Source organism: Ylistrum balloti, unplaced genomic scaffold (genome assembly GCF_031769215.1).
Source record: "Ylistrum balloti isolate Yb309-2 unplaced genomic scaffold, AGI_CSIRO_Ybal_v1 Utg370844, whole genome shotgun sequence".
In the NCBI taxonomy this organism is placed as follows: Eukaryota; Metazoa; Mollusca; class Bivalvia; order Pectinida; family Pectinidae; genus Ylistrum; species Ylistrum balloti.
This window is the reverse complement of record NW_026782486.1, coordinates 131,585-159,219: the sequence shown is the minus strand read 5'-3', so window position 1 is coordinate 159,219 and position 27,635 is coordinate 131,585. Positions and strand designations below refer to the sequence as shown.

Sequence of the window (27,635 nt, the reverse complement as noted above, 5' to 3'; positions counted from 1 at the left end):
GTAACGTTACGGATTGCCTTTAATCACAGGTGATTATGAATCATTTCTTTCTCTGTGTCGAAGTTTGTTGTGTTCATTGTAAGTCTGCTGCTGCATCACCAGCATGTTGATGGCTTCTTTGTTAAATATAAATATTCCGAAAACGAGCAACGATCATGGCATGGCGTCTAATAAGCATGCTTTATCAGGTTGGGAACATCCTTGGATTTGCAAGGATGCACTAGAACATATCATCTTATTATAGAGGATTTTTCTCCTCTGCAATTAGACACATTGGTGTGAGGTAAGTCATACTATGCATTTAAAAAAACTGACTTGACAAAATGACATTTTCTCATTCACAGACTGAGATATTTTTGTGATGAGCTACATTTTCAAACGAACAAATAAAACAGGTTATGTTGTTTATTTTTTAATGACATGGTTACATAGTGTCCGTTGGCAAAACACTGTAACCTAATTACCCTGGTTGGGCATGTGAAATGCCTCCTGTATGTTGTTCAGTGAGGTAGCCACCAGCTACTACAAGGAGACTCGGCATCAAAATTACCATGGCTGTTCACATGGTAATAAGCCCCATAAACCATGTCTGTCTACTCTTTACACAAAGCAATAAACCATACCTCTGTTCAATCTTGCCATTGACAACATGCAACCTTTTATCAGAAAATAACACACGTATGCACATTCTAAGAATAGATTCACTTACCTGTAAATGATTTAACTTTTACTATCCACTGGATTACACTGTACAATGTATGGTTTATTGAACTATTGAAAAAATGGACTCTACATATACATATATTTATAGAAAAAAATTGTTCTTTCTCCCTAATATTGTTTTTAACCTTCTTCAACTTGGTCAAGATGTCATTTTGTGTAGTAATGTTTGAAAAAACATTTTTTGATTTGGTTATCTGGTGGAGTTTTAATGCTTCTTAAAAATCCATGGATGTTCCCAACCAGTATATCTTCAAAAGACAAATCAAATCGATGAAAGACATTATATTGTCAATATACAATTGAACGAAAGACAATTCAAGTTATTAATTTCAACTTATGAACTATTTATTTGCTTCATTGGTCTTTTTTTTTTAGTCTAGTAGGTATGCATTCAGAGCTTTAACTGTAAGGATTTGATATCAAGCGTGAGCCATTCCGATGTGTTTCTGAGGTTGTCTTGATTTTGTAGGATTTATTTGTACTGGGATAGTTTATGGGTGATCATAAATTCACTTCTAATGTAAAGCAGAACTGGAGATCACCTAGCCCAGTCATCCTACAAAAACAGAACTTGTACAACTATATAACACTTATCACCCGCTGATTCATTACATTACACACAAAGGACATGTGTAGCTATATTGCACAGATCACATGGTCCAGTTCCACTACATGATGGTCACTAACAAGGAAAATAATTTTTGTATACATTTACTAGCATCTCTCTAATTCTTTATTAGTTTAATGCTCAGGGAATGTGTCTCATGTTCAGTTTTGATGCAATATCTTTTAATTAATTGAAATATGTAAATTTCCTTTGTTTATTTCAGAGGAATGCACTTAAAGAAGTGATCCGTTGGAAAGTATAGCCATCTGGAATAAGAAGGTAAGACAATAAGTATAAGATTTTTCACCTAAAACTAAAATGCACGTACATATAATGTAGGTCATTCAGCCACGATGCTGACATTGGATTAAATGTCATAAATGGGTATACCTTGACCAGGATAATGTATTACAACACTGTCATAACCTGAAATGTTATAAATGGGTACACCTTGACCAGGATAATGTGTTACAACACTGTCACAACCTGAAATGTTATAAATGGGTACACTATGACCAGGATAAGTGTTTTACAGCACTGCCACAACCTGAAATGTTATAAATGGGTACACCATGACCAGGATAAGTGTTACAGCACTATCACAACCTGAAATGTTATAAATGGGTACACCATGACCAGGATAAGTGTTACAGCACTATCACAACCTGTTTTACAGCACTATCACAACCTGAAACGTTATAAATGGGTACACCATGACCAGGATAAGTGTTACAGCACTATCACAACCTGAAATGTTATAAATGGGTACACGATGACTAGGATAAGTGTTTTACAGCACTATCACAACCTGAAATGTTATAAATGGGTACACCATGACCAGGATAAGTGTTTTACAGCACTATCACAACCTGAAATGTTATAAATGGGTACATGATGACTAGGATAAGTGTTTTACAGCACTATCACAACCTGAGATACAAAGATCATGATATTAGCAATGCTAAGTAAAATTCAAAGTCATTTGGATCATTCTTTACATTTTCATATAGATATTAAAAATGTAAGAAATGGACAGACAGATATGCATCTCCATGAATTATATATGGGTTACTAGCATCTATATATCATTTGATTTCATTGTTAAGTTTATTTATGATCAATGTTTCTTTCTGAAATTCACTGAAATTCTCTGTGGTCCCATGTACCTGTTTAATTTTTAGACGTGTTTGAGAGAAAATTGCTGATATATACCATTTTGGATTTGACAGTTAAAGATTGTTAGTTTCCCACCAGAAACTGAGGAGGACAATAAGGTTTTGGATTGTTGTTATCCATTCTTTCCTCAATCCTCCAGTCCTTTCACACATGATCTTGTCCTAGTTCTATCTCCTAACCTACTTGTCACTGGCACATCCTACTTGGGGCATGGTTCACATAGGTGTGGCAACGAGTCATGTATGAAAAACAGGTCGCTCTGACTTACATTTTGACCTTTGACCTACCTCTATTTTCTGCACCATTATTCTCTGAAACTTCATACTTGAGGTATATGCTGACCTAGATGATGATGTGTCACATACCAAAAGTAGGTCGTTTTTACATACAATTTACAATTTGACCTTTGACATACATCAAAGAAAATAAATTGTCAAGACATTTGCCTTCTGCACTCCTATACACTTGAAATTCATACCAGGGGCGTGGGTTGGCCTTAGTGAGAGAGTGGATCACATATAAAAAGTAGGTCACTTTGTCAATAAAACTTCCTTTTGTTGTGATCTCATGCACTACTTGTCACTGGAGCTTCTTACTTGGGCATGAGTCCACATGCATTGAAGAAAGTACATACTTTCAGTTGGCTGTCAAATCAGGTGAATATTACTGAATTCATTCACTTTTGTTCCACCAAATGCAATTCAGTCAGCTACACAGTATCGTTACATGAGATGGAGTAGTAATATGGCACCACTTTTCAAAATACATCCAGCAGATTTATTGAAAATAGTAATATTGACCATTTCACTAAGAGATATATTGGGTTTTCATCATTTGAGCGCGTCCTGCAAGAAAAGCAGGAGTCCAGGATTCAAATATCTGAGTCCCAAAATTCACTGTTATATACAATTTATCATCTGTGCATTGTTGGCACTTTTGGTGTGAAGACACATCAAACACTCCTTAGATTGCAACTATCTCTAGATTTGATCAGTTGATGTGAAATTTATAAATTTGGTAATGATTGCCAATAGTGTGCTGATTTTAGTTGCAGATATATTTCAATAGTGATGGGCGTACCTCATGCAGTGCTGTCGATTATGAGTAAGGGTGATTTCATATGTCAGTTTTGTGTTCTTTAATGCATTGAGGCTACAACTGCCAGTGGGAATTACCTCTCTTTGTGGCTGCAATTGCTAGTGGGGATTACCTCCCTTTCCGTCTGCAATTGCAAGTGGGGTTGACCTCTTGGCTGATGGATATGATCGAGAGTACTTCTAAACATAATCTCACTGCATCAATACCCACAATGCCTCTGCCTCATTTTCAACATGAGTAAAGATGGCTCTGACAGTGTTGTAACTTGCTCTTTGTTTTCAGGGAATCTCAGATATATTCACCCATTTAACCACTGGTATGATTTGAAATGTTTCTTCCAGACTAAACTGAAAGAATAAATTGAAATGCCATTAAGTATTCCATGATAAGGAACTTTGTAGAAGAAATTTGTGAATTTGAAATAAGAATTCCACAGTATGGCCAGATTTCTTAAAGGTACGTAGGTGAAGATAATTTTGTGCAACATATTGATGAGTTTAATCTCCAAGAGTATTACAATACTGCTGCAATAGTATACCACAGTAATTAGACTTTAGAGATACAGATATCCCCAAAAGTACTTTATTGCAATAATGAAAAATCCTTGAAAAAGTCCAGCCTACTTTGCAGTAGAATTTCACATTTGATTGGTTACTAAATGTCATGTTATCTCTAGTAATTACTTCAAAAGTAAATGATGGATCTTTCTTAGAGATGTTGACCAGGGATCTAGGATCATTGTGGAGGCACATGCTCCAGAGAATATGATTTTTTTTATTTCCCTAGTGAAATACAAGATCTGATTTCCCTGTCAGCTGGTGCTTTTTAACTAATTAGTGATGCTGTTACTTAGACAGTAGTAAATCTACATGCAGGTCCCCAGTCCTTCACTGAAGGAATTTTGATGGGACTTTGAGAATGTCTGGAAATGCTTTAATTTTGAATTGTGTGACCCATCATATTTAGCAATAAAGTTGAAATGGACTCAGGGAAAGTAAATTAAACTGCATCGATAAAGTAAAATTAATGAGAACAAAATAAAGAGTGAAAAAGAAGAAAACAAATCTGTTGAACTAACAAAAAAAGCTCAATAACAGTCAAACAATGATGGACCACACTGTCCCCCTGTCATCTCTTGTTTGATTCCATTGTTTATATTTAAAATGCAATTTCTAATTGCTTGGTCTACATTTTTAGGTCATCTGACCAGAAGGGTCGAGATGACCTATAGCCATCGTGCTTCGTCCGTCGTCATCCGCCGTGCGTCGTCCGTAAACTTTTCATTCAAAAAACTTCTTCTCAAATACTAGAAGGCCTAGGGGGCTAATACTTGGCCCATAGCATGCTGGCATGGAGCCCTACAAAGTTTTTCAAATTAATGACCTTGACCCACTTTCAAGGTCACAGGGGTCAAATATGTTAAAATATACAAACGACTTCTTCTCAATAAGCAAAAGTCCATGAGTGCTGATATTGGGCCTGTAGGATGCTTAGAAGAAAGGCTACAAAGTTTGTTCAAATGAATGACCTCGACCCACTTTCAAGGTCACAGGGGTCAAATATGTTGAAATTTTTAAACAACTTCTTCTCGACAACCAAAAGGCTCAGAATGCTGATATTGGGTCTGTAGCATGCTGGGATGAAGGGCTACCAAGTTTGTTCAAATGAATGACCTTGACCCACATAAAGATGATGTCATGATATTGAACAACTGCAAATTTCAAAAATACAAATAAGAGCACTGTGAACACAACTACTTCCTTGAATATATGTGTCTCTCAGATAACCGGTACGGTCCATGAGCCTTGTCGTATCTGCTCATCATTTGTTAATCAGTGACATGTTTGTTTTATAACTAAGGACACTAGATATTTTATTTCTCATGTGTAGATGTTGTTGAAGGCTCAAACATAATGGAACAACATCTTTCCCTAGCAGCTTTAAAAGATTGATAAGGTCTATATTTCTCAGAAACTGTGGATGTGAAATCTAGTCATTTCTATATATAGCTGACAGCAGCATTTTGAAGGGTAGATATAAAATGGTTCTTGTAATAGTACATGTGCTCAGGTATATTCATCATTTCTGATATAGAATTATGATCCTTCTCACATGCATTAAAGTAAGACAAAAACAAAACATTCCTGGTGTCGAATTTTCAACGAATAGAAGTGTGTCATATTTGTTGTTATGGTTTGGTACATCGACATAAACATTACTGGTTGTTGCTGATATCTGTAGTACGTCTCATAGACAGTGTTAGTACTGATCAGTATCTACATAAGGAAATAATCTGATGATAAAGGGTTTGTTTACCCACTAGATATTGTCTGTGTTGGAATAGCTCACATGCTTACTAAAGAACTTCCCTATTCTGGTTATTTAGAAGTACAAGTAAAGGCCTTCAGTCAGATTTTTATTTTTTATATGTTTTAAGTTAATTAAATTCTAGTTATTATATGATTATATCAAACTAATTGATGATTTAAAAAATGTCTGACAATCTGCTTTGTGCTGTTACTTGTAATGATAAACAGTGATCAGGTATATTGAGTTTCTCTACCTGTACATGAATCACCTAGCCCAAAAAGTTTCTAGTCCATAGTTATTAACAACTTGTAGACTTTGAAAATGTTGTTAAGATATGTAAGACATTTCTGCTTTGGTCTGTTTGCTGGGTATGTATGTCTGTTACTGTGGGTTGGAGTCTGTGTATGTTTTAAATAATTTGACCTGATGGTAGGGTGAAGTTTGAGTATTTCTTTTTGTTACAAATTAAATAAAACACACAATGACAATACAGGTCATCTCTTTCCTGAAATATGATTTTTTTTCTTTAATTTTCCTTGGTCAGCCTTAGGGAATATTTCATGTGATCTCAGAAGTATTTGAAAAATGTATTAAGAAATTTTCAGCTTTGTTACAATTCATGTATGTAGTAATTTTCAACAGCTATCAAAATTTTTCATTATTTGTAGTATCAGAAATGTTCACCATATATACAGAAGCTTAAGATAAGTTATTTTAAAGTTTTTGTCAGAACAGTTTCCATAGTGCAGCCTTATACCGTTTCCCCAATACACAGGAAAGTCCAGAAATTGGCAGGCATGGTCTTGGTTCGGTGGGTAGATTGGCAAGAGTTATGTTTCTTGGATCACAGATGGCTTGACCTTTGTTCATTCAACTTGACTTACACAGCATTAAAAATAGAAGCAGTCCCATCACAGAATAAATGTCTTAATTAAATCTTAGAGTTTATTTCTGTACAATTATAAGAAATCAGTGCCTTGGTTGCAAGACTTTGCAAGATAAAGTTGTTGTATGTTGGTCATGAGGGATACCTATCTATTATTATCAGTTGATGAGAGGAATGGTGGCTTGCTTCTCATCATGTGTAACTCATTTTCTGTGTAGAACTGGAGATGGCAGTGGTGGTGGGATAGTAGCACATGTTGGTGTAGAACCATGATAGACACAGGTACACACACAGATACATGTCACACCAAGTACCAACCCACCGATCTTGTGTCAAGGGGCACCTGCAGCTTGACCATTAATGCTTTGTTTGACTGTTGCTAAGTGGATTAAAGGGCAACATTAAATTACTCGTGGACTCATGGAATTAGACAGCTGATTATTGATATTGTCTTCAAATTGTTGGAAATTTCAAAGACAAAATTCACAGCCAAACAGAAATGTAGCACAGCAAGAAGATATGTTTGAAAAGTGATAGGACTAATATTGGACTGAAGAAAAATCAGAAATCAACAGCTTGGGAAGATATTATCTTGTCTTTGTTTATGTACTGTGGAAATATGTGACAGACTGGTGAAATTAAATAAGTTCATTATGTTATCAGAATAAAGTTTGACCAGTAATGAATCAGAGTGTGACTGCCAATTTTTACATTTTAAATACATGTTTTTTTTCTGTCAACAATAATGCTGACATTTATTTGACCAATGTTGACTCCTTGACTTAATTAATGGACCGTATCATGTGTTGACCACCACATCATAGCTATCAACTCAAGATGTAATTAGGACCAAATTAAACTTTTAACTAACTCAATAATAGTTACATAAATCTGGAACTGGTGTCATTGGAGGTGTCTTGTGTGGTATGGAACTCTTAGGTGAGTGAGAGGTAGCCATATGGAGGATTGGAGTCAGTTAATGTGTTAATTGCTGGTCCCAACATGCATCTTATGGATTAAAGACAAAATAACTGATAGTATTTGGTTGTGTGGATGATTTTGTATTAATGAATTATCTAACTTTATATGTAACAGTACATATATGGAAATAAAAAGTAAAAAATTAAAAAAGATGTTTCATAGTTATTTACATGTATACCTGTATATATGTATTCATTAGATACAATATATGTGTAACATGTATGTGTAACATGTATACCTGTACATATGTATTCATTAGATACAATGTATGTGTAACATGTATACCTGTACATATGTATTCATTAGATACAATGTATGTATAACATGTATGTGTAACATGTATACCTGTAGATATGTATTCATTAGATACAATGTATGTGTAACATGTATACCTGTACATGTGTATTCATTAGATACAATGTATGTGTAACATGTATGTGTAACATGTATGTGTAACATGTATACCTGTACATATGTATTCATTAGATCAATGTATGTGTAACATGTATAACTGTACATATGTATTCATTAGATACAATGTATGTGTAACATGTATGTGTATCATGTATACCTGTACATATGTATTCATTAGATACAATGTATGTGTAACATGTATGTGTAACATGTATACCTGTACATATGTATTCATTAGATACAATGTATGTGTAACATGTATGTGTAACATGTATGTGTAACATGTATACCTGTACTTATGTATTCATTAGATACAATGTATGTGTAACATGTATGTGTAACATGTATACCTGTACATATGTATTCATTAGATACAATGTATGTGTAACATGTATGTGTACCTGTACATGTGTATTCATTAGATACAATGTATGTGTAACATGTATGTGTGACATGTATACCTGTACATATGTATTCATTAGATACAATGTATGTGTAACATGTATACCTGTACATGTGTATTCATTAGATACAATGTATGTGTAACATGTATGTGTAACATGTATACCTGTGCATATGTATTCATTAGATACAATGTATGTGTAACATGTATAACTGTACATATGTATTCATTAGATACAATGTATGTGTAACATGTATGTGTAACATGTATACCTGTACATATGTATTCATTAGATACAATGTATGTGTAACATGTATGTGTAACATGTATGTGTAACATGTATACCTGTACATATATATTCATTAGATACAATGTATGTGTAAAATGTATACCTGTACATATGTATTCATTAGATACAATGTGTGTGTAACATGTATGTGTAACATGTATACCTGTACTTATGTATTCATTAGATACAATGTATGTGTAACATGTATGTGTAACATGTATACCTGTACATATGTATTCATTAGATACAATGAATGTGTAAAATGTGTACCTGTACATATGTATTCATTAGATACAATGTATGTGTAACATGTATGTGTAACATGTATACCTGTACATATGTATTCATTAGATACAATGTATGTGTAACATGTATGTGTAACATGTATACCTGTACTTATGTATTCATTAGATACAATGTATGTGTAACATGTATGTGTAACATGTATATATAGTTACCTACACGTATACCTGTACTTATGTATTAATTAGATACAATGTATGTGTAACATGTATGTGTAACATGTATACCTGTACATATGTATTCATTAGATACAATGTGTGTGTAACATGTATGTGTAACATGTATACCTGTACATATGTATTCATTAGATACAATGTATGTGTAACATGTATGTGTAACATGTATACCTGTAATTATGTATTCATTAGATACAATGTATGTGTAACATGTATGTGTAACATGTATATATGGTTACCTACACGTATACCTGTACTTATGTATTCATTAGATACAATGTATGTGTAACATGTATGTGTAACATGTATACCTGTACATATGTATTCATTAGATACAATGTATGTGTAACATGTATACCTGTACATATGTATTCATTAGATACAATGTATGTGTAACATGTAACATGTATACCTGTGTAACATGTATACCTGTACATATGTATTCATTAGATACAATGTATGTGTAACATGTTTGTGTAACATGTATATCTGTACTTATGTATTCATTAGATACAATGTATGTGTAACATGTATGTATAGTTACTTATGATATGAAAGCTGGTACCTATATAAATATAGCTACCTTGACCTGTTTAGAACTTTATCAATTGATTAAGTTCATTAACATGTTTACCTCTGTTATGTTCTGATCTACACATTAATTGAAGTTAACCTTGACCTAGATGTTACTTCATTTGACCTATATCTTTTTATTCATCTTTATGTTGTTCTGATTAAAGAAAAAAGAAAAATAAAGGTACCATTGTTTTCTGCTTTATGGATCTCACATGTCATTTTATTTCACTGGAAGCTGACCAGAAATTGATTACTATTGTCCACCTAGCTGTATAGATGGCCATTGTCCCGTATTGGTATATCATATAAAGAGATATAGGATACAAGTAAGATAAAAGTCTGGAAAGTTATTTTTTTTTTCTTTTAATTTTCAGAATACGCCACTAGTGTCCCCCCATCACCTGTCAGCACTGGTAAGTACATCTGTAAGGCAGCACAGTACTAACAGATTTATTAACCTCTGAAGTTCTTGTTTAATTGAAAAAAAAACAGGGATTGGGTCAAACTAAAATATAGTACATGGAAAGTGTGAGTGGTTGGGCTGGAGGAGGGGTGGATGGGATGGGGGCAGGGGAGGGAGGGGGCTGGAAGGGGATGCTGAAAGGAAGGATATTCATGTTAGCAGACATCTTGATTAGTTTTTTTTTTACTTCTGTTTTAAGTAAGTGTGTATTTTTGATAGGAAGTAATTAATGTTGTGACATGTGTCAGTTGAAAGATTGAATTTTAACTTGTTACATATGCCAGGAGAGTGTATTGATGTGGGGCTGTACTTCAACAGAATCCCTAGTGTTGTGAATCTTAAGTCTGAAACTATGTTGTGAATCTTTATTACATTTATATAATAATCTGTTGCTGGGACTGGATATAGGATAGAGTCACATCAATCATCCTATCAGATTGTCTTTTACATAATGATTCCTTAATTGTCAATCATGTCATCCATTCAAATGATCTTTTACATACACATTTCTTAAAGAATGATCCAATGAGATACAAGTAACCATTCCTTGTCCATCATATTAGTTAGCCAGTCAGATTCATTGCTTTTTACATAAACAATAATCCTTGTTATGTGCGAGAAAATCTTGTATCTACAGTAACAGGACTAACAGATCTTCTAGAACTTGTATCTTTACCAGGAAGTCTGTTTTATAGTACTTCGCAATGTGGATTAAAAATTATTTACAGGAAATGTGTGATTGTAATATTATTTGACAGATGACCAAGAGATACACATCAGTTTTTGTTTGAAAAATCGCAAATTCTAGCTGTTTATGATCAGCTGTAATTTTATATAAAAATCTGATATAAAACTCAATCTGAACGTGTTCCTCCCAAACTTTGCTTCTTGAGACATGACTGCTCCAATTCTAAACGGTATGGCAGGCTTTAGATGATAAAGTACAACAGGCATGACTCAATGCAATTTCAGGTTATAATATTAAGTGTCTTTGGCTACAGGTAATCTTTCAGCAATCAATGGAGCATGAAATCGCTTGTACTACTTACATTTTTTTTTATAAATATTGAAAATTGAGAAGGGCTCTTTCTTCTTGAAATTGTGGATCACAGCAGAGAGGAGGTCAGAAAAATGGGAATGTTATTTATCATAACATGGGAACATTTGGGAGGCAATCAAAACTTGTATTGATGCACTTTCAACTAGAAAACAGACCGGCAATGCAGTTATGTTTTTATAGGAGAATACACAGAAGATGTAAAAGATAGCCGTAGTAAGTTGTATTGCTTTCAGCAGGGTAACATGTCCAGACCTCTCATTTCAACACAAGGGCTAAGAAAGGTGTTTTGGAAACGTATCAAGAACATGATTGGCATGATCTGTTGTCTGTATGTGGGGGAGGCAGAATTAATTTGTCTGCATCTCACTTATTAGGCTAGCTGCAGCAGTCTAAACTTTTGGTGCTCTAGGTAGGGGTAATGGGTGATAGCTAGCTTTGTATCTCTGATTAAACGATTAGTCTGATGATACTGTAAATGGGCTTAATTTGGCACAATCAAATTGCAGCACATTTACATTATCTTTTGTCAATAAATTTTGCTCTTTGATGAATTTGCACATCCACAGTTGTTTTAGAAATCAACATACAGTGTAATTAGTGCAGTAGTATTTTAGCCAAATGTTTTCAGTGTGAAAAGTTCTAAAACGAAACAACCACCGAGATACATACATTTACAGAAATAATCCCATATGTTGTCATTCTAATGGACTTTCAATATTGGTCAACAATGCATGTGTCAAAAAAAACGTGCACTGTTTCTTCCACAAAGAAAGAGGATGAGAATGTTTGAAAAGTTTATTACATTCAGCTGTAACAAGTATGTTGTACATTCTTTTTGATAATCCACATCTGCTGTTAATCTCTGTCTCTAGATGTTCACATTTTCAGTAGTTACGTGGTTGTGTTTCACCTTGTAGTACTAACTGCTGAGCTGATATTCAATAGAACTTGGTGTTACCTGCCACCTTGTATTACTGTTAGTCCTCTAGAGAGTACATATCACTCCATCATGACATAGTCTTCAAAATAATTCAATAACATGGGCTCTTGGCAGGTCTGCTGCAACTAGGCAACCTACAGGTTCAGTTTACCTGATTTCTCATTTGGGGACTGAGCATTGTTTAGTACACTATATATCTATCTCAAGATTGTAGCCTTCAGGGATTTAGATGTTGTGGTATTAAATATTGAGTATCATTAGTAACATTGCCATTCCAATAACCGCTTCAAGGTAAAGATTATGAATGGTTAAAAATGTCACGTCTGATTCATTGTTCAGACCATGGAAAGGGTCGAAAGATCCACAAGTATCACTATTGGCGTCACCGCCACCACCATTGTTGTAGTCATCATCATCAGGACTTAATCATCATTATCAGATTTCAAGGGTTAAAATCGTTATGGTTACGGGTAGAAATTTTTAAAGTATTGATACTAACAATGGCTTATCTGCTAATATGTTGATGAAGCAATTTGTTCTTACATCATTACTTACAAACTGTTTATTTCGTGAATTCCAAACTATTGTAATCCTACTGAACTTTGATAGAACCACCACATCTTAATCTTTAAACATAAATAAATCCAAGTTCTAAGATTTTTTGTTCACCTGTGATACCAGTCCAAAGACTATAGGTACAAAGGAAATAGTTACAGCTTTCAAAGTATTCTGAGAGAGGAAATCGGTAGAGACATGTACTTCAGAAGACTGGCGACCTTTGGTTTGAAGGTGAAGGTCATATGTTGTTTGAGGTAATCAGACTTATTTACATCTACAGTTTACAAATTTATCCCTATCTTCAAATGAAAATATATATATAGACATTCTTTGGTTTAGGAGGAAATTCCTCTTGTATGATGTACTGGGAAGTTTGAAATGTCTTTAAGGATAAAGGATTATGTATTAAGCAAGTGTTGTTGAAGTCGGCAACAGCACAAGTATAACTAATGTTACCTCTGAATGAATATTTCTATACATGTTTCTAATCATTGTGAGCACTCAGACACCATCAGGCCACAGTCAGGAATGTCTGCTATTGTCTGGTGCTGGCAGGATTGTTTTTATATGTAACCTTGGTATATACCATGTGTGGTATATTTTTGGTGTCCAACCATCTGTAGCTATAAATGGATATTGTTTGGTTGTGTTGTGCCCATATACCTTCAATTAGTGCCATATTAACAAACTTGTAATTAAATGGTCAGTTTCTGGATAACAATGGATTTATTTATGATCTTTAAAAGGGTATGATGGGTATGATCATCTTGAGAAAAATCCATAGTAAGGGAAGATAGGGAGAGAATTGGAAAGTAAACTACGGAGAAAAAAAGCATCTACAGTTGTGTACAGGTACTTTTTGGGGCTGAAAATGGTAGTAAGTGCTTCTAACTGCATAATGTACCCACCCAAAAAATCAGTCAAAATCAATCTCAGGAAGCCAAGAAAGTTATCTTGGAATGTTCAGCTAACACGTCGGACTAGCAATATAAAATCCAAAACTTGGAAGTAGTCTCTTCAAAATTTATTTTCATGACCTTTAATAACCTTCTGTTTAATTATAGGTACAATACCATTGAAGAAAAAATCTGCCTAATGTTTGTAAATCTTCTTGTTTGTTTTCTTTGACATCAGACACGTCTCACTGTCATTCACCTACCTATCCAATTATCCCGTTTTTATCTTACATACTAAAGCACTTGTCTTCACTTGCCCTAATCAACAGTGTTCAGTGTTGAAATCACAGGTATAGTCTTCATCTACCTATTCATAACCAAACAAGGTAATTAAGATCTCCACAAATCAGTTTTTTTCACGTCACGCTGTCAGCGCACGCCCGCTGATATAAGTTGAGACCAAAATTCTGTATATGAAAAGCATTCGGTATACAAAGCACCGAATGGAATTGCACACATTGTACTGGAGACGTGCATATGTGTATTGTCAAAAGAAGAACAATGTTTTAAACGATAATCAAATTATAATCAACATATTTTCAATGTCCCAAACAGGCCAATGTCTTGGGCTGTCATAAGTTTTCTGTCCTGCTAGTTACTATCATGTTTTCAGACTGACAAGGATAGTTTGCATTAATATATATAGTAATTATTTTATTAATTATTGTTGCTCATAAATGAACAGTCCAATCGTTTATGTGTCAATTTTGAGCTCCAGATAATCTTGACAATCAATGATCACAAAATCCACTAGTGTTATAATTCATGTCAAGTGTTTTTAGTTTATCATGTCATTGACATGTAAGAGTAACCACAAATTTAACGAAAAATAAAATCCCCACAAAAATTACTGAGTTAACGGTAATAGATGAGATAGGTACATATTGGAAGGGATTAGAGGTGCTGTAAATGTCTGCCTGGTGTGCACACTTGTGTATGATATGCAGATGTGTTTTGGGAATATATCTCAAAAAGAAGAAAAAAAATTGTTCATAAAAACAATAAAGAGATAATTAAAATTTCACGCTTTGACAATGAGATGCCAACACTGTCAGAACTGACAACAAAAGAAAAGTTTATTGCCTGAAAGACAAGACCATGTACTCCATAGAAATGTCTACTGGTACTTGATTCCTTTTGAAATCACTGTTATCCTTATAATACATGAAGAACACAAGACAACTTTCAAGTTACTGTTTATACTCGGAAAAACATATCAACATATTGCACTACATTATGTCAGAATCCAGAAACCAATGGAAGCCTTCAATTTTCATTCTGGACAAGTCTGAGCACAACTGTCAAACGGTGGAAAGATTGGAACACAAGTCTTAGCACAACTGTACAAAGGATGGAAAGATTGGAACACAAGTCTTAGCACAACTGTACAAAGGATAGAAAGATGGGAACACAAGTCAAAGATCAACTGTACAAAGGGTGGAAAGATGGGAACACAAGTCTAAGATCGACTGTACAAAGTCTAAGATCGACTGTACAAAGGGTGGAAAGATACACAAGATCAACTGTACAAAGGGTGGAAAGATGGGAACACAAGTCTAAGATCGACTGTACAAAGGGTGGAAAGATGGGAACACAAGTCAAAGATCAACTGTACAAAGGGTGGAAAAATGGGAACACAAGTCTAAGATCAACTGTACAAAGGATGGAAAGATGGGAACACAAGTCAAAGATCAACTGTACAAAGGGTGGAAAGATGGGAACACAAGTCTAAGATCAACTGTACAAAGGATGGAAAGATGGGAACACAAGTCTAAGATCAACTGTACAAAGGGTGGAAAGATGGGAACACAAGTCTAAGATCAACTGTACAAAGGGTGGAAAGATGGGAACACAAGTCTAAGATCGACTGTACAAAGGGTGGAAAGATGGGAACACAAGTCAAAGATCAACTGTACAAAGGGTGGAAAGATGGGAACACAAGTCTAAGATCAACTGTACAAAGGGTGGTACAAAGGGTGGAAAGATGGGAACACAAGTCTAAGATCAACTGTACAAAGGGTGGAAAGATGGGAACACAAGTCTAAGATCAACTGTACAAAGGGTGGAAAGATGGGAACACAAGTCTAAGATCGACTGTACAAAGGGTGGAAAGATGGGAACACAAGTCTAAGATCAACTGTACAAAGGGTGGAAAGATGGGAACACAAGTCTAAGATCGACTGTACAAAGGGTGGAAAGATGGGAACACAAGTCTAAGATCAACTGTACAAAGGATGGAAAGATGGGAACACAAGTCAAAGATCAACTGTACAAAGGGTGGAAAGATGGGAACACAAGTCTAAGATCAACTGTACAAAGGGTGGAAAGATGGGAACACAAGTCTAAGATCGACTGTACAAAGGGTGGAAAGATGTCAAATCAACTGGGGTGGAAAGATGGGAACACAAGTCTAAGATCAACTGTACAAAGGGTGGAACTATGGGAACACACGTCTAAGATCGACTGTACAAAGGGTGGAAAGATGGGAACACAAGTCTAAGATCAACTGTACAAAGGGTGGAAAGATGGGAACACAAGTCTAAGATCGACTGTACAAAGGGTGGAAAGATGGGAACACAAGTCTAAGATCGACTGTACAAAGGATGGAAAGATGGGAACACAAGTCAAAGATCAACACAAGGGTGGAAAGATGGGAACACAAGTCTAAGATCAACTGTACAAAGGGTGGAAAGATGGGAACACAAGTCTAAGATCGACTGTACAAAGGGTGGAAAGATGGGAACACAAGTCTAAGATCAACTGTACAAAGGGTGGAAAGATGGGAACACAAGTGGGTGGAAAGATGGGAACACAAGTCTAAGATCAACAAAGGGTGGAAAGATGGGAACACAAGTCTAAGATCAACTGTACAAAGGGTGGAAAGATGGGAACACAAGTCTAAGATCGACTGTACAAAGGGTGGAAAGATGGGAACACAAGTCTAAGATCGACTGTACAAAGGATGGAAAGATGGGAACACAAGTCAAAGATCAACTGTACAAAGGGTGGAAAGATGGAACACAAGAAGATCGACTGTACAAAGGGTGGAACACAAGTCTAAGATCGACTGTACAAAGGATGGAAAGATGGGAACACAAGTCTAAGATCAACTGTACAAAGGATGGAAAGATGGGAACACAAGTCCCAGTACAACTGTACAAATTGGGGAAGATGGGAACACAAGTCTAAACACTACTACACAAAATTCTTGTGATGATGAAATGGCCTTCCTGTAAGCAGAGACAGGGATATTTGTCTCCATTTAAAACATATGTTGTCTTATTCATATTATTGGCCTTCTTCTAGTAATCTAATGCTATCTTTTTAATTAAGCAGGAACAGTAGTGACCAGAATATTACGACAAAAAACTAATCCAAAGTACTTTCTCTTTGTCTGGACCATTGTGGTATAACAAAAGAAATGCAACTACAACTTGTCAATATTCTAAATTGAATTTTCAAGTAATTTCAAACCAAAAAGCCAGCAGTAGTGAAGGAACTGTCAATTGTTTATGGCCAGTTAAACATGCATATAATTCAATTCAAATTTTTCATTCTGGTATTTTTGTTGAGGTCTTTTTCAAGAGCTGCTAGGAAAAAAACAACTTTATCCTTGAATCAAGAACAAGGTCATTTGAAGGATGTTTGTCTATCTACAATATAGGTTGTGGGTCAGTCGTATTGAGTGAGAAGTTTATTGGTCCTCAGGTGGTATTGGGATCACTTGCTTTGTTACAATTCTCAGGTGATTACAAATGTTGTAATTCTATATTCATTGTTTGTGTTAACATTTAATTTGTTTTTCCTACATTATTACAGAAGTAAGGCCTAGACGGGAAATGAGCCAGTGAGTGGTGTTAGGGTGTTGAAAAGGTTACCCAAACTGACAGCAATATAACCTTACATTCTAACCTCCATCAGGAAAGAGCATTAGGTGATGGTTGTATTTTTTCTCACCTTTATATCTTCACATAGCCTCTGACTACATTATCACCATTGTACATCTTAAATCCTGACAGCCAAGTACCAACAGTAGCAATGCTCATATTTTCAGAATATGCTTACTGTACAGTGTTTGGGAAGAGTGTCTTCCTTACCTAATGAATGTATAGTGCTCTCTGATCACAGCCTGGACCAGTGGACTTCTGATCTGTCAAGCGGGGATAGCCGCACTTTAACTGATGAGCTGATAAAACCATATGTTTTTATCATTACAAATATGAGTTTTTCCTTGTACCTTTCATTGTTTATTTTCCATATGAGAAATTCTTGATAATGAAACCAATTACCTGCAGTATGTTGCTGACTGTAAGAAACCGCTTTGTTTAAGTCATTAATTCTGGTCTGTGTGAATCTGTACCTGGTCAGTGATACAGGTATGGAGAGGTGTCCTATATTAAATCTACTGTGGTAGTAATTTGGACCAAATTTTGATGACTTTTTACAGGTTAATTTGAAGTATTTCAAGGTGAAAAGTTTGATGAAGCTTTGTACTTTGTTATCTCCAGACTAGGAAATATTTCTCATTTATATACTGTCTTAGGTCCAGTCAAAAACTCTGTAATGTTCAGTATATTGGCACGGAAATGTGCAGATCTCTCGGTAGGTTTTTGTGAGGATAACTTTACATTGCAACACAGGTTGTCCTTGATGGCTTCAGGTATCCGGGTCTTATCAGAGGTCAATAAGACTGTAAGGATTCTTATATTGTCATATTAATTATACTCAAACCTTAAGCTTAACAAAGCAAAACGTCTATGGGATGTCCGCCTTATATGTACATATGAACATCTGTGTTTACTACAGGTAAGGTGAAGTGCATGAAAAATATTAACTTTAAAAAGATGATGAGATTTTACAAACTGAAGAACATGTGGACTAATCAATCAATAATTCAAAAGGAGATTTATTTTCAACTACAAGTTTTTGGGAGGTAAAGTGATAACAGATAACTCTAATTTCTGATGTTTTGATGGCATTAACAGGGAGTTAAAGCTATGTTTAAGCTGGAATGTTATGATGTAATCCCTGGGCTACATGTTACCACTGGGTGGATGGCCATTAGTTCCCTTTGATAAACATCTGTTAGTGTCAGTAGTGTTTGTCACTAGCAAAACAGTGTGCAGAATGCATCAACACAGACACTGTAGGTGAGAGAGGCCACTTTCTGCAGTGTGTGCACTACCATTCTTGTGCTAATTTGATATAAATTAACCATTCTTCATAGCCACTGCATAGCAAATACTGCTGTTCAATCCGACACATTTCCAATTAGACTGAAACATAAGTGTGACTAAGTGTTATATATATTGTGTAACATAAGTTATTTTCTGTCCGTCACTTTTATTTGTGCTCCTAATTAGTGGAACTATAGATCAGACTGATTGAGAGAAATTACCTCCATGTGGAGACTGGTTAACACAGCAGACTTACAATTCTTGAGCATTTCTGTAGGTTTTGGCAGATTGCACAGGAGATTTAGGTCCTCATTGTATAGGGTCTGAACACTGCCTGTACCTATTCCTGGTAGATACTATCAACATCCACTAGCCTTGTCCTTTGCCATTGGCAATTCTCTTCAAATCCTGTTGTGTACCTAAGTTTGCCTGCTAATGTGTATAAATCTGTTGGAAAGCCTACCTCTGATGGGCGATATAGAATAATGTCTGTATACTAACTGCACCCATACCAGGTCTTCTGCAGAGGAAGAGATTTACCAAAAGCCTTTATAATCTTATTTTGCGTTGAAATCTGCTAGATATGTAGATACTTGATTAAAGCTGTATTGGATATTATCTACAATCTAATATACTGGCTTAAGTGTCTGTGGCTCTGTTAGTTTGCCACTAAATGTAAACTAATGCAGAATGAGGTTATAAAGTATCTTTATATTATGTCCACTAGTGTCCATCATCAGATTGGGTGCTGTAATTACCCACAATAACTTGTTTCTTATCTATCTTCTTAGAAAAGTACTGATACTGTTTGATCCCATTTCATTTTATAGACTTTGAAACAAGATGGCCATGTGAAGGGTTTTTATTTTTTTGAAAATTTGAAAGAAAAAGTTTCTCTGATTTATTGTATAGATTCTGTTTGATAGTAGTTCATATGGTGTCAAATCTTGAAGTAAAGAGAAGTGTTCTGTACCGTATTTAGGTCACGCTGACATGATTTTCTCATAGACTGCTGGAATTAGGTTTTATGTAAAAGGTAGGTTTCACTGAAAACTTTCAAACATGCAGTGTCAGCAATGGTGGTGAAGTTGAATCCGAATTAATTCTGGGTTGTACATATTGGATCTATTTTCGAATTGACTAAGATTTACATTGCTGGTGTCATCAATGAAGAAGAAGGCACTTACTCTTCCGGAACACCTGGTCTTATCCTCCTTGTACTTTTTCAGAACTCTCAATGTAATTCTTTCTCTTATTTATATTTTGTTTTAGTTTGGATTATGATCACGTTGGCATGTTGGTATTTTCTTTTTGTTGTTTTTTTCTACTGAAAGAAATGAAAGTTATTTGTCATTGTTTCTACCAATGAAAACTAAGTATCATTGACCTCTATATTTCAATGTCACTTGCTTCCTTGTATATCACTCATTATGTATGCTATGATGATGTGTTGTGTACTCTAATTAGGTCACATTAGCCTATATATTAAACATTCTCTAATGACAATAAAAACTTTTTGTAATGATTCAGATTCAGCTAGAGTTGCTATACTCTATGTGTTGTAAAGTATTTGTTTATTTAAGAAGGTAACAAATTCAAGAAATAAAAGAAAAAAAAATCCTCATCCTTGAACGTGAATGTCTCAGATTTACGAAGTTTTTGTTTGCTTCAGAAAGTTTCCAAATATGTTTGAATGATGTTAGTATCATGAATTAGTCTTTTTGTGATAAAACAGCAACACAGGACTCATTACTGTGCTCTTTTGTCTTCTTTGACTTCTCTAGGTCTTGTGTTTTACTGTGGAAAAAAACCAATAAGTGCAAAGAGATATATACATGTGTGTTAATTGTAGGTAGCTAGCCACTCTACTAATTTCTGATGTATTTACAGTTAGATTAGTTAGTTTACTTTGTCCATCCTTACAACAGTTATTTACATTTTAAATGAGTATAAGGGCCCAGGAAGGTTTCCAAATTGAACCCACACAGAGTTTTTAATGGCATTGCTGTGACTGTACTGTATATATCCTACATAGAGTCCAGGGGTAGGGGGGATACCGTATATATCCTACATAGAGTCCATGGGGGAGGGGGAAGGGTGAGTACCGTGTATATATGCTACACTAATTCAACGGGGGGGGGGGGATGATATATCCTACACTAAGTCCATAGGGGGGGAGGTACCATATATATCCTACACTAAGTCCATGGGAAGGGGGGAGTACCATATATATCATATACTAAGTCCATGGGGGAGGGGGAAGGATGAGTACTGTATATATAGCCTACACTAAGTCCATGGGGGGGGGGAAGGGGGGAGTACCATATATATCCTATACTAAGTCCATGGGGGAGGGGGAAGGATGAGTACTGTATATATAGCCTACACTAAGTCCATGGGGGGGGAAGGGGGGGTACCATATATATCCTACACTAAGTCCATGGGGGGGAGGGGGGATGTACTAAACTCTGTCATGTTCATTACAGGGTAATGAATATAGAATTGGCATTTTTACTTAAACTGTAATAGATGTCGTAACTGTAGACATGTGTATTATAGGATATAGACGGTAATTATGACAGGTATATCAGCTGTTAGAATGTGTATATTTTGGCTGATGATGAGTAATACTCTTGTTAATAACAATTTGATAGCCTTATGAGAAAGTACAAGTTGATATTGAGAGAAAAAATAATTCCAATTCCTGTAAAGACCAGCGATGATGGCCTTTAATTATTTTGGGTATGAGTGGCATCAGGAGGTACACATTGTACACTTGTGGGATTATAGAAGTTGGCTGTTAGTGGTTTCAATTTGGAGAAAAGTACACAGATTGTTTTGTTATTGTTATCTGGAAGAAAAGAAACAGAGGAGAATTGAGTCTGTGTTACATAAATAAATGTCTTAAATATTAATTCCGAAGCAGTGACCAGAAAATTGTATGTATGGTTGTAACAGTTTCTCATTGATGGTATGTGATCACCAACAGCTGTGAGGCCAATTGTCTTGTTGAACAAAAACATAAGATTTAATTCTATCTCTGAGTGTTTATGACTCCTCAATTAGAAGATGATCTACAGTCCTCATGATCTCATCCTATTTATGTAGGTTGTTCTAGATATTTGAACTAACAAAATTAAACAATGACTGAAGCCTGAATGAACCAGGTTATACAGAAACTGATGCCTAAACGAACCAAGTTATACAGTAATTGAAACATTAACTGGCCAGGTTATACAATAACTGGTGCCTGAAATTACCAGGTTCTATAGTAACTGCTAACTAGGTTCTATAGTAACTGATTCCTGAACTAACCAGGTTATACAGTAACTGATACCTGAACTAACCAGGTTATACAGTAACTGATACCTGAACTAACCAGGTTTTACAGTGACTGATACCTGAACTAACCAGGTTATACAGTAACTGATACCTGAACTAACCAGGTTTACAGTGACTGATACCTGAACTAACCAGGTTATACAGTAACTGATACCTGGTTATACAGTAATTGAAACATTAACTGGCCAGATTGAACAATAATCATGCCTGAATGGTGCCTTCTCTATCATATCTTTTTAATATCATATCTATTTATCATGTATCAGATAAACGAGCCTGGCTTAATATGGGCCAAGTGCTCCCGCTTTGATCTGTGCATGTAAATGGAGTATGAGTAGATACAGTTTTTGAGACAAATAACTTACAGATTTTATCTTCTTTGTGTAAGATTTTTTCTTTCCTGTATAAAATTTCTGATATTCTTTACTTGGCAGTTAATTTCTGATATCCTTTACTTGGCAGTTAATTTCTGACATCCTTTACTTGGCAGTTAATTTCTGACATCCTTTACTTGGCAGTTAATTTCTGATCTTCTGGTCACAAAATTTTTTGTCATTGTGGGGAACATCATCTTTCCCAAGAGAACAAGATTGATAACTTTATTACAATGAAATTGATTTAAAGTCATCCTATTTATTCTTAGGTATAATCTGTATGGGATATTAAAGCTGTACAACCAGCATCTAAACAAGATTAAATCCTTATTTCTGTATAACAACATAAAAAGCTGTCTATAAGTTTGAACAGATTACGTAACTTTCATGAGACTTTGTTTACTGAGTCACTTGCGAGTTTATCTCATCACTTTTGAAACCATTTCATTATTAATGGAAAATTATTTTTGGATAATTCTGGAAATTATTTATTTAGGTAATATGCTGATGAAATTGAATGTAATGGACGTTGAGTGTTTAAGGTAATGATGTCTAGAAGCACAGACATATTCTCTATTTCTACAAGTATTTTAGAAGCCAACTTTAGTTGTGGAATGCTCCGGTGCACAGGGAGACAGAATGTGAAGGATATTAGTGGGATGGCTACAGTTTTTTGGTACAGTGGTTTAAGATGAGCACAGGGAGACTTGTGTTTATCACTTCAAAAAACTGCTCTGTTGACGTAGGGCAATGACCTTGTGGGGTTTTTTGCAGGCATAAGGGTTCCATATTTTTTGTCTCTGGGGAAATTCTTTGGAGGACACCATGGTTAATATTAATAAAGATGATGTGTTTGTACTAAGATTTTATATGATGGTGTTTTTAGACACTAGATTCAGGTGATGTCTCAACTATATACACACACAGACACTCAATGATGAGGATGTCTGCCCATCCATCTGATGCTTCACTCTTTTGTATTATGAAGCTATTGAAATTAATTAACCACAAACTTACTTGGGTATCTCAAGATAAACAGTAGACATCTGTATCAACTAGATTTACACAATGAACATATCATTGTACACTGTAGCAGGTTACAGCACATTTTGTAGTCACATTGAAATTATGTTCTGTTACTTGATAGAGGTGACTGTAGCAGGTTACAGCACATTTTGTAGTCACATTGAAATTATTTTCTGTTACTTGATAGAGGTGACTGTAGCAGGTTACAGCACATTTTGTAGTCACATTGAAATTATTTTCTCTTGCTTGATAGAGGTGACTGTAGCAGGTTACAGCACATTTTGTAGTCACATTGAAATTATGTTCTGTTACTTGATAGAGGTGACTGTAGCAGGTTACAGCACATTTTGTAGTCACATTGAAATTATTTTCTCTTGCTTGATAGAGGTGACTGTAGCAGGTTACAGCACATTTTGTAGTCACATTGAAATTATTTTCTCTTGCTTGATAGAGGTAACTGTAGCAGGTTACAGCACATTTTGTAGTCACATTGAAATTATTTTCTCTTGCTTGATAGAGGTAACTTTGCAGGTTACAGTTTTGTAGTCACTTTGAAGTTTTTTCTTTGATTTCTAGAGGTGAACATTTCTGCACATTTTGTAGTCACATTGAAATTATTTTCTTTACTTGTAAGGTAACTGTAGCAGGTTACATTTCACATTTTGTAGTCACATTGAAATTATTTTCTGTTACTTGATAGAGGTTTCTGTAGCATTTTAACAAGTACATTTTGTAGCCACATTGAAATTATTTTCTCTTACTTGTGGTTCTGTCAACATTAGAACATTTTGTAGTCACATATGAAATTATTTTCTGTTACTTGATAATCATTAGCAGGTTACAGCACATTTTGTAGTCACATTGAAATAATTTTCTCTTGTTCATGATTTTGTTAATGATTTTACAACATTTTGTAGTCACATTGAAATTATTTTCTCTTGCTTGATAGAGGTAACTTTGCAGTCGTTGTTGAACTGTCTCTTTTGAAGTTTTTGTTTGATTTCTATTGAACATTTCTGGAATTAATCACAATCATGATTGTTTCACTGTGTAAAAATATTGGAACATATACAAATATGTGGAAGAGATAGCATTTTACTTCTAGCTTTGGAAGTGCTTTCTCTATTATCAACATTTCTTCCATTTTAACAAGTATTATACTGAAGCCAAATTCAGATAAATTTTCCTCTGTGGTTCTGTCAACATTAGAATGAGCACAGTATATAAGTCAGGGTTCTACTTAACTGAAATCATTATGGTGTTAGCGAAAATTCCATCCTATGTTCATGATTTTGTTAATGATTTTAAAGTCTTTTAAGTTCCCCACATAGATATTTGTGATTATCAGTGTAAAGATAAACTCCTACACTCTATTTAATATCTCCAGGAATATTTTTGTCCAAGATTCATGTCTTAGCATCAACAAATTAAATGCCCCAAAATAGATTTATGTTTGTGAAAAAATATTGGAACATATACAAATATGTGGAAGAGATAGATATTTTACTTGTAGTTTAGCCTGCATTGGTTATCTGTAAGAAAATGCTTCTCACAGGCTATCAACTACAGGTATCAAAATGTTCATTTTGATCACAGCATTTTAATGTCTTTTACCATGTTTCCTAAATTGTATACACAGCCAAGTCATTTTATTTTCTAGCCACTTTGTTCATGCAGTCTTTTTAGTACCACACACTGCAATCAACTCTCTCCTCACAGACACCTCTAGTACAGTACAAGTTCGAAGTGAATTTAATTTCTTTTATTTCAATTCTAAGTAGATTTATAAAATTTTGTTTGTGTCTGATATTATATAATACAGCTGTAAAAGTATCAAGTACTTGTTAATACATATTGAAAGAATTTCCTATCAGTTCATAGGGTAGAGCATTACTCAGTTGAGCTTTACCCAGTAGAGCTTTAGTTGGAAGAACTCTAGTTGGTAGATCTCTAGTGGGTAGAGCTTTAGTTGGAAGAACTCTAGTTGGTAGATCTCTAGTGGGTAGAGCTTTAGTTGGAAGAACTCTAGTTGGTAGATCTCTAGTGGGTAGAGCTTTAGTTGGAAGAACTCTAGTTGGTAGATCTCTAGTGGGTAGAGCTTTAGTTGGAAGAACTCTAGTTGGTAGATCTCTAGTGGGTAGAGCTTTAGTTGGTAGAACTTTAGTTGGTAGAACTCTAGTTGGTAGATCTCTAGTTGGTAGATCTCTAGTGGGTAGAGCTTTAGTTGGAAGAACTCTAGTTGGTAGATCTCTAGTGGGTAGAGCTTTAGTTGGTAGAGCTCTAGTGGGTAGAGCTTTAGTTGGTAGAGCTCTAATCAGTAGAGCTTAAGTGGATAGAGCTCTAGTCAGAAGAGCTCTAGTTGGTAGAGTTTTTAGTGGGTAGAGCTTAAGTGGGTAGAGCTCTGGTCAGAAGAGCTCTATTTGGTAGAGCTCTAGTTGGAATAGCTCTAGTCCGTAGAACTCTAGTTGGAACTCTAGTCGGTAGAGCTCAAGTCTTAATCTCAACCCATGGCTGTTGCACATAGAAAAAGTGGTCTTCGTTTCATACATTTCTTATAATAGTATTGGCGATATTCTCTAAAAACGATGTATAAAGTTATCACCTTGCACTTGAGTTTATGGATACAATGGTGCGCTATAAAGCTGACAGATTTATAGAACTATCTGGTATTTATATTGTCTGGTAGATGCCTTCCTGGAGCCAGTGCCAAAGTAAGCCCACTAACATGTTGTACCAGGTTTGTTGTTATATACTTTGTCACAATAATTTCCTGAGGTGTCAGTCTTAAGCATCACAGCAAGATATTACCAACTTGCTGTATGTTTTCTCTCTAGAACATAATGCATGTTTTCTTGTAGTAATTAATCATTGCTTGCCATCTTTTTATTTATTTATTTATTTTTTTTTTATTTTGAAGACTGTTGAACCTGGAATCTTTAGTAAACAGTTAAAACCCCAAATATCCTGTCCAAAAACATGAATTTTTCAGATAAAGATGCCATGATCACATTGGATATATATGCAATATTTTGGTTTTTCATAAACCAGAATCTCTGAAATAGTTTCTTTATTATTATTTTGTAAGTTATTGGTTTTACAGATAGACATTCTTGAGAAATCATTACTCAACCATGGTAGATTTTGCCTGATTGAGATGGTTGTCAGGTAGAGTGGAACCTGATGGTTAGAACGATGTCTCTGTAGATTTGTAAGTATAGCAGTAGGAGAGCTCAACATATGAGATGTTGCCTCACAGGGTCGGGGAATAATACAAAAGATGAAAGTGACTTTGCTGGCACAGGTAGTGGTAATGTAGTGTTCCACAGTGATGTCTGGCAGATAGAACCAAGTATTGCTGTTGACTTTCCCTTCCTCATCACATCTGTTAAAAGTTGAAACTTAAAAAATACCCATCATTCACAGATTATTTTACCCCATCTCCAATATACATGTGAAATAGCCTGTCTCTTGGATATCAGACAATTTACCAGTCACTAATGTCTAAACCTTATCAGCACAGATCACTTTACCGAACTCTTCCTTAATAATGTACACATACTGTTGCTGAAAATGTACAAAATGAGAAATTGTCAATTAAAGTTTTATTGAAGAAAGTAATGATCACAGGCTCAAAACAAATGATGTTGTTCTTGCTAAAGTGTTAATCACTGACCAGAAGCTTGGATACATAAAATGATAGATTTGTTCAGAAAAAATTCTCAGGTGATGTTGGATAATTCTGATAATAGATATTGTAAATGTACATGTTAACATTAATGTTATTTTAGTGTTTTTTT

The 27,635-nt window shown here is 35.0% G+C and overlaps 1 protein-coding gene across 1 annotated transcript in view; it reads right to left on the bottom strand.

Annotated features, from left to right (window-relative positions):
- LOC132559041 (3-phosphoinositide-dependent protein kinase 1-like) overlaps nucleotides 1-26,684 on the bottom strand; it is a 49,162-nt gene extending 22,478 nt beyond the window's left edge. The window contains exons 1-2 of the mRNA XM_060223648.1: nucleotides 26,651-26,684; nucleotides 25,748-26,148 (exon numbers count right to left, since the gene is read on the bottom strand). Of these exons, the coding sequence (XP_060079631.1) occupies nucleotides 25,748-26,148; nucleotides 26,651-26,684 (435 nt within the window). The remainder of the gene's footprint in view (nucleotides 1-25,747; nucleotides 26,149-26,650) is intronic.
- Nucleotides 26,685-27,635: the final 951 nt, after the last annotated feature.